Source organism: Nicotiana attenuata, unplaced genomic scaffold, assembly GCF_001879085.1.
Source record: "Nicotiana attenuata strain UT unplaced genomic scaffold, NIATTr2, whole genome shotgun sequence".
Classification (NCBI taxonomy): domain Eukaryota; kingdom Viridiplantae; phylum Streptophyta; class Magnoliopsida; order Solanales; family Solanaceae; genus Nicotiana; species Nicotiana attenuata.
The window spans coordinates 324,220-332,577 of NW_017671073.1; the positions used below are offsets into that span (position 1 = coordinate 324,220).

At 37.8% G+C, this 8,358-nt stretch overlaps 2 protein-coding genes across 2 annotated transcripts in view; one reads left to right on the forward strand and one right to left on the reverse strand.

Annotated features, from left to right (window-relative positions):
- Positions 1 to 213: 213 nt before the first annotated feature.
- LOC109205684 (acetyl-CoA acetyltransferase, cytosolic 1-like) lies at positions 214 to 5,378 on the reverse strand. Its single transcript, XM_019368425.1, has 11 exons — positions 5,285 to 5,378; positions 4,482 to 4,544; positions 3,506 to 3,604; positions 3,219 to 3,392; positions 2,960 to 3,065; positions 2,306 to 2,444; positions 1,738 to 1,815; positions 1,558 to 1,623; positions 1,076 to 1,161; positions 379 to 418; positions 214 to 276 (listed from the first exon to the last, which is right to left on the reverse strand). The coding sequence occupies exons 2-11, from the start codon at positions 4,516 to 4,518 to the stop codon at positions 214 to 216; spliced, it is 888 nt and encodes a 295-aa protein (XP_019223970.1). The 5' UTR covers positions 4,519 to 4,544; positions 5,285 to 5,378.
- Positions 5,379 to 6,885: 1,507 nt separating this feature from the next.
- LOC109205685 (UDP-glucose:glycoprotein glucosyltransferase-like) overlaps positions 6,886 to 8,358 on the forward strand; it is a 1,709-nt gene continuing 236 nt past the window's right edge. Inside the window, exons 1-4 of the mRNA XM_019368426.1 lie at positions 6,886 to 7,319; positions 7,408 to 7,538; positions 7,624 to 7,712; positions 7,837 to 8,076. Coding sequence (XP_019223971.1) covers positions 7,146 to 7,319; positions 7,408 to 7,538; positions 7,624 to 7,712; positions 7,837 to 8,076 — 634 coding nt within the window. The 5' untranslated portion in view covers positions 6,886 to 7,145. The remainder of the gene's footprint in view (positions 7,320 to 7,407; positions 7,539 to 7,623; positions 7,713 to 7,836; positions 8,077 to 8,358) is intronic.

Genomic DNA, 8,358 nt, shown 5'->3' on the forward strand with positions numbered 1-8,358 from the left:
GACCGCTTATACAAAACTACTTTTCGTTTATCAATCGGCTCTTCGGTTTCGAAATCGTCGTGACGACATAAGAGTATTAGAAAGACGCCTCCTGGCAGTTTCGAAACTCATAACGCGACCAAAGAGACGCAAATCTAACTCCCTCCACGATTACGTCACAAACATTATCCGTCCGCCAAGGTCGGTAAGATACGACCCCGACGAACGGAGGGACTAACTGTATTGGTCAGAATCTGACCACACAACCACAGCAGCAATGATCCCGTCCCGACCACCCTGCAGTAGTAATCAACGAACTCGACTTCATCTAAACGCTGCTATTTACGACATGAGCGTCGAGGTTGAGGCCTCCCCATGAGGGGAGGTCACCTCCCTGACCTGGCCCGAATGAAATATGATAAGCACGAGAAGTTCTGGGCTATAAATAGAGGGCAGAAGAACCCCTTAAAGAGAGGGGAGGATCCAAAAACAGAGGGGAACTCCATGAAAGAGAGAGAACTCCATGAAAGAGAGATCAAACAACTTTATAAAGGGAGAGATTCCGCCTCCGAGAGGGGGGGGGGGGGGGGGGGAGAAAGAATTTGATTGTAATCTCCTGAACCTCTCCAAGGAGAGGCAGACCGAATTTCTACAATCAATGTCATCTCAATTGTTTCTTTTATTTTTATGATTCTGCTCTTTGATCCAGCATTAATTATGGTTGACTATGATTTACCCCTTCATCTATATTAATTGATTTGCTTAAAAAGTGTTAAACAACTTTTGAGTCAAACAAAACCTACAACTACTCGATCCTAAGGATGGAAAGAAAAAGTTCACTTTGCTTGAGGAAATAAAATCATACTAGCAGATATGACATTTTTGCTAAAATTGCGGAAAATCCATGTCCAGCCTATTTTTTGGGGATCAGTACATTCTGATAGCAGGACATGGTGGTTGGTGCAAGTAAATTTCAGAGTAGTTAACCAATAAGAGAAAAGGATTAAATGCATTTATTTGTTAGTCAACAAACAGTTCTTAATTTATAAACGGCAGAATTAAAAGAATATAAGATGGTGCATGAAAGTCAACAAACCTTATGCTAGAAGCGTTACCAGCAGTTACTGTGCCGTCTTTTTCCTTGAAACTTGGTCGGAGTTTCCTCAATTTTGCACCATCAAACTAGCAATAGAAAACAAAAAATATGTGCGATATAAAACCTGATAGCTTTAAAGACAAAGGCAGGAAATTATAGGCCTTGTAAAATGTCTGTTGATATATGTTTAACCTGTTTTAGCAACTAAGAAAGTAAATTCATCTCTTTGATCCTTCTGGCATTTGAAAGGCAGATACTGCATTCATAAATTTCTTCATTCCCTTCTATATGTTAAAAAGATGATTGCCCGGATATAAATTTTTGCATTTTAGGAAATAACTTTTCTCCTGGATTCCTATTTCTCTCCTCATCCACGGATTATGTCCTTGAATCAGTAAATTCATTGGAGCACCTCAAGGTAAGATGTAAAGGAACCAAGGCATCAATGGTATTTTAGTTTTGCTTGCAGTATATGTACTCACCTTTCCTAGACCTTCATCCTTATCAACAATGGTGGATGGTTTTCCTCTTCCGCCAGGCACCTCAACCTGAAATTCCCCAGAAAATGGTTTAAACAATGGTATAACAAGCTGAAAGGAACTTTTTGTGTTTTAACTATGGTCTATGAGCTATATCTAGCAATGAAGATCCAGTTATGTTACCGGCAAAATCTCCCATGTAAACGCACCAGCTTCCTGAGCAGCAATGCCCCGTTCAAAACTTTGAACTGCATAGTTATCCTGCATATATAGTTCAGACATAAGCACTTAACTCCCTTGGATTTTAAAAGACTTCTTAGCATATCTATTTCAGACATGACAGCACTGTAAAACAAATGGTTGTAACAAAGAGATGACAGAATGATAGTTTTTCCACAAACGAATTCTGTGATAGAAGTGTAGACAGAAGAACATAAAGTTTGAATTGTTCAATTTCTACAAAACAGAGAGAGAGAGAGAGAGAGAGAGAGAGAGAGAGAGAGAGAGAGAGAGAGAGAGAGAGAATGCAGTGTATCCAATCTTGAATTCATTGTGACAAAAACATGTATAAATGGAAAATAATTAAATATCAAAAGAAACAAAGAGAAAGTAAAAGAGGAAATGCTTATTATTACAAATCACATGAATTAAGATATGACAACGTTTGATATGTCAGTTTACATCAAAGCCAAACACCACTTTGTGTAGTTATGTATTTCACGGAAAAAAAGAAGAGAGTGTGAAGACAAACCTGATCCTCTCTTGTAATTTTATGGTTCTCAGCACATATTTCTGCACAAACTCCCATACCACAATCATTATAGACATCAGTCAAACCATCTTTAAGCATTCCATCAACAAGACTGTCATGACCAAGACGAGATCCCTTCCTGCAAGTGTGCCAATTTAGGCCATTACATATTGAGGAACAATGTAATCAGAGCTTATAAAAGAGCAGAAAGGAATTGAGAGGTAAAACAAGTCTGCCACACAGCACAATCCATAAACAATATAGAACTCTAGGGTGAGGGAGTAAGATGTCAAATAGAGAAAGAGCAATCCCGGAAATGGTCAATATGAAGGCAGGGAAACCATAAGTGAAAGGAATAGCAACAACAGTAATACTTGGTTTCTTTTAGAGTGTTTATTACACTTGTGGTCAAACTTAAGAACGGGACAGCACATGGTTTGATTAAACAAAGTGAACGTGGGAGTCAGTCGATGATACGATGAGACTTCCCTGAAAGATATGTAGCAAACTCGGAAATGGCCATTATTCTCCTTATAGTTGTGACTTCAAGAAAATCTTTTTCTATATTACTCTTCTTTTTCTTTGCTTGGGAGGAGGGTGGAGACCAAAGTCTAAACAGCAATTGTACTAACTGAACTTTTGAATAAGACAAACCTTGCTTCCACAATGTACTTAGGGACATTAGACATGTTTTCCATTCCACTAGCCACAACAACATCATTGATGCCCAACTGGATACTCTGTGCTGCAAGCATAGTTGCTGAAAAGCCATATAAAGGAACGAGGAGTTAAAAACCATACACATCTTCTTGGCTCTAATAACAGTTGTAAAAAGGGGGGTTTTTTTTTTTGGGGGGTGGGGGTGGGGGGGTGTCTCTAGGAAATGGATCTACTTCGACTAGACAGTGCAGACCTTTCATTCCAGATGCACAAACTTTGTTCACGGTAGTGCAAATCACTGAATTGGGTATTCCTGCACCCAATGCTGCTTGTCTAGCTGGAGCCTGTCCCAAGTTTGCACTGAGGATGTTTCCAATGAAAACTTCTTCTACAAGTGATGGGTCAACATTTGCTCTCTTCAAAGCACCTATAGTTGCATTAAAAAGAGAGATCAATATAATTTCAAATAAAATTCTAACCGCAATTTGACAATAATTCTCTATAATGAAAGAATTACAGCAGATTAGTAAAGAGTCCTACCGGCGATGGAAATTGATCCAAGTTTAGTTGCTGACAATGATGAAAGAGAGCCAAGGAAGCCCCCAATTGGAGTACGGGCAACACCAACAACACAAACATCTGTTCAACATAAAGCAAAAAGAATAGGCAATATAATGAGAAACTAGAATTTAAGGAACCTTGTGCTCCTGAAATTGAAAGCAAAATGCAAAATAAGCCTGGGTTTGCAGCAACTTCTGGTGTCATTTTTTATAAAAAAGAAGAAACAATAATAAGTAAATGGTAAGAGGCATGACGCTTAATGGAAAAGAAATTGTTTCTTGGTATAGGAACACAAGTAGAAATGTCATAGTTGCAGTAAAAAAAGATTTACTTGCCAATTTTCAGAATCTCTAATTAAGATAACAAACTTCAAAAGAATACTTCCACTCTGACGGCCCCAACTAGGAATGCATAGTCAGAGGCAGACCCAGGATTTGAAAGTGGCGGGAGCACACCAACAAACTGTTCAATCAATGCCTCCATCGGACTTTTAATTTTAAGGATTCTAAACAAATAATATAACCGTTTTTAATATATATTCACTCCTATATTAAAAAATTTGCCGAAGTTAATGGGGTTCTGTGACTCCTTGTCTATAAGCATAGGTCCGCCTCTGTGCATAGTTGAAATATGCATTTGAAAATTTCACATTTATGTACAGAAGTACAACACAGATTTAACAATATTTTTGGAAACGGAAGTTCAAATATAAGTGCAAAAACTGAACGAAGTACTCCCTTTATTACATTTGCCTCGCTCTGCAGGACCAAAGTGGAGACCTATTTCTTATCATGCAAGCTTTTAATAACACAGTAACCAAAAGCAACTACAGAAACATAGTGATCATGGTGCTGGCTCATATTGAAGTTAAAACAATGCTACATCTATGATGACATGATATTAGAAATAACCTATACATTTTCTAAGCAATGTGCAGAAAAAACAAATCTGTTACCTCTAGGCTTTATTGATTCTGCAGTTGCTGGAGCCATCGTGAGTGATATATGTCAATGGTAGTCTGTTTCACTCAAAACAAATCAGGATTTCTCTTTATCAACAAAATAATGCACAACCACCAATATGCAAGAAGCACATGACCTAAAATTACTGCTACCAATTATTACCAAATCAAAGGATATTAATGAGTTGCCTTCAACAAATGGGAATAACTACTTGATGTGAAATCCATCAGGATTTAGGAACAAAATGAAACAATGAAAGTCATATGGGCAGTTAAAGGGACAGAATTACAAGTCAAAATTGAATTTTGTTTTTAGCTAAATAAGGCGATAATTTATAACTGAGAAATCCCCGAGGGCCAGTGGCTCTCGGTTCGGTGGATAATGTGCCCCCTCTACCTTCTTCACTTAAATACCAGGTTTTCGTCAGCGGTAGGAAATAAGGCGATTCTTCTTACAACTATTAAATTCCAACACTTATCTAACCTCAATTACCACATATCTGCCTCTATTTTTGTCATTTATAGTAAAGGACTAAGGATGATACTTAGGTTCTTTTTTTCTCGTTTAAAAATTTAAATCATTTCTTGATTTGGGTATATCATCCATGCAGAGAGGCCACCCTGATCTTCTCTGTATTGTTCCAATTTTATTGCATGTCCCAAAGAGACATGACGACACTATAGTCAGCATGAAATAAAACTAGCTGGGGAAGGAAAAACCAACGGACCCTGAAAATTGTCTATTAATTTCCCAGATTCCTTCAAAGCAATGATATGGTAAATGTCACAGAACATACATTCATAAAAATTTAAAAGAGACGAGATATTAGATCCAAATATGCTCAAACGATCCACCGAAAAATTATTGATTTAAAGATGCCTTATACTCGATTTGCTAGCAGATCTAATCAGCAAATAACCAATCAAAAATTCAACAAGTATTAAGAGAAATATACTTGTTTTATTTTTATTTTTTATTATGTGACTGCCTTCTTCATTTTTCCAATTTTTATAACGATAATTCATAACGTGTTATGAAACAATAAAAGAAGAAGAGTATTGTAGAGAAAAGTAGGGAGAGAGAATTTTTATTGATTTGGGATGAATTACAATTGGAATAGAAGCCTCTATTTATAGGGAGAGGGTGACTTAGCCACCAAGCAATGAACCCTAGAATCTCTCTAAATATAGACATTCACCATAAATACAATTCTATTTATAACACTCCCCCTTGAATGTCTATTCAACAGATAATGTGCCTCGTTAAAACCTTAACTAAAATAAAACTCAGTGGGAAAAAAAATTCTAGAAAAGGAAAAAGAGTACACATATCTAATAATACGCCCTTTGGTTGCCTCGTTAAAAACCTTGCAAGGAAAACCCAGTGGGACAAAACCTTGTAAGGGAAAAAGAGTGCAACGCGCATTAACTCCCCCTGATGAGAGCATCAATTCACATCCTTGAGTCTTCGCATCCCGATCTTGTACACTAGCTTCTTGAAGGTTGACGTTGGTAGAGATTTTGTGAACAAATCAGCCATATTATCACTTGAACAAATCTGTTGCACATTGATATCACCATTCTTTTGAAGATCATGTGTGAAAAATAATTTTGGTGAAATGTGCTTTGTCCTATCTCCTTTTATGAATCCTCCCTTCAATTGAGCTATGCATGCTGCATTATCTTCATACAAAATTGTGGGTAACTTGTCACATTTCACACCACATTTGTCTCGAATAAGATGTATTATAGACCTCAACCACACACATTCTCGACTTGCTTCATGAATAGCAATTATCAGCATGATTAGATGAAGTAGCCACAATTGATTGCTTAGTCGATCGCCAAGATATGGCAGTGCCTCCACAGGTAAACACATAACCTGTTTGAGACCGAGCCTTGTGTGGGTCAGATAAATACCCAGCATCAGCATAACCAACAAGATCGGGACTGCAATTGTTGCCATAAAATAAGCCCATGTCGGTAGTCCCTTTTAGATACCGCAATATGTGTTTGATCCCATTCCAATGTCTCCTTGTGGGAGCAGAGCTATATCTTGCTAAGACATTAACTGAAAAAGTTATGTCAGGCCTTGTAGTATTGGCAAGATACATTAGTGCACCAATTGCACTAAGATATGGTACTTCAGGACCAAGTAGCTCTTCATTCTCTTTTTGAGGTCGGAATGAATCCTTATTCACATCAAGTGATCGAACAACCATCGGAGTACTTAATGGATGTGACTCCATCCATGTAAAACCGTTTCAGTACCTTTTCTATGTAGGCAGATTGATGAACAAAAATTCCGTTTGCCAAATGTTCAATTTGCAAACCAAGGAGATACATTCCCCTTGCTAGTGATTGGAGATGAAACCTAATTTGAAACAGCTGAAGCTTAAGCAGTTAAATTTTGAAGTGTCAGAAATGGCTGAACTTAGAAGATAGTGTTTCAAAAATTTTCATGTCCCTTTTGTTATTAGGATGCTCCAAATATGAGATGTTAATACTGACTATCTTGCTCTTGTTCATTTAGCAGGCTAAACAGATTGTACAAATTTCTACTTTAGCTTTTAACATACGATTTGCATTTTCTGTCTCCCAAATATCTGCATGTCCTAAGGTATATTGCCTCTGTATTAATAATATGGAACATCCTCAATGTGTGCATGTCCTATGGTATATTGCCTCTTTATTAATCATATGAAACACCTCAAAGTAAAGGCTTTGTCAGTAAACCTCAGGCTTAAGAAATTAGCATTATCTTTTTACTTGCAGAGCTCACTGGTTGATCTCCCGTTGAAGAACTACTACAGATATGTTATACCAACATTGGTATGCCAGTCATTCCTTTTTTTTGTTGTTGATAAATTAAGCCCTTTAGACATATCATGCTCTCCATCTCATTTTGCTAATTTTGCAGGATGACTTTAGTAGTACAGATTACACCATTTATGGTCCCAAAGCATTTTTCGCTAATATGCCACCTTCTAAGACGCTGACTATGAATCTTGATGTTCCCGAGCCTTGGCTTGTTGAGCCTGTTGTTGCCATGTAAGTATTTAAAAGAATTGTGGAGCTAATTACCATACATATGGCAGGCCACCTAGTCATGTCTAATATTTGCATAAACGTGCAGCCATGACCTAGATAATATATTGCTTGAAAACCTAGGAGAGACTAGGACACTGCAAGCAGTGTATGAACTAGAAGCACTTGTCCTAACAGGTACTTGATTCTCCTCCATTTGATGTGATCGCTTTAGTAACCTGAAATATTGACTAGAGAAGAATAATGTCATGGTTCCGCTGCGAGTGAGTTAATTTCTCTAGTTTCTAAACCATTTGACCAGGTCACTGCTCCGAGAAGGATCATGAGCCTCCTCGAGGCCTTCAGCTGATCCTTGGCACTAAGAGTACACCGCACTTGGTTGACACACTTGTCATGGCCAATTTGGGTTATTGGCAAATGAAAGCGTTTCCTGGAGTTTGGTACCTGCAGCTTGCTCCAGGGAGAAGCTCAGAGCTTTATGCTTTGAAGGAAGATGGTGATGGTGGTCAAGAGACAACTTTGTCAAAACGGATCACTANCCGTAATCGAATTATTTGTGCCATTAATTTTGCAAACGCGAGGTTGCGAGATGACAATAGGCACACATGGGACCATCTAGAAGATGCGTCTATTAAGACCATAAAATATCTAAACGACCCACTCGGTGGGTGAATAGGTCCACAAATGTCCCCTTGTATACGTTCCAAAAATGCAGGGGACTCAATTCCAACCTTTGTTGGTGATGGTCTAATAATTAACTTGCGTTGATAACAAGAAGTGCAAGAAAATTCATTATTTAAAAGAATCCTTAAATTCTTTAATG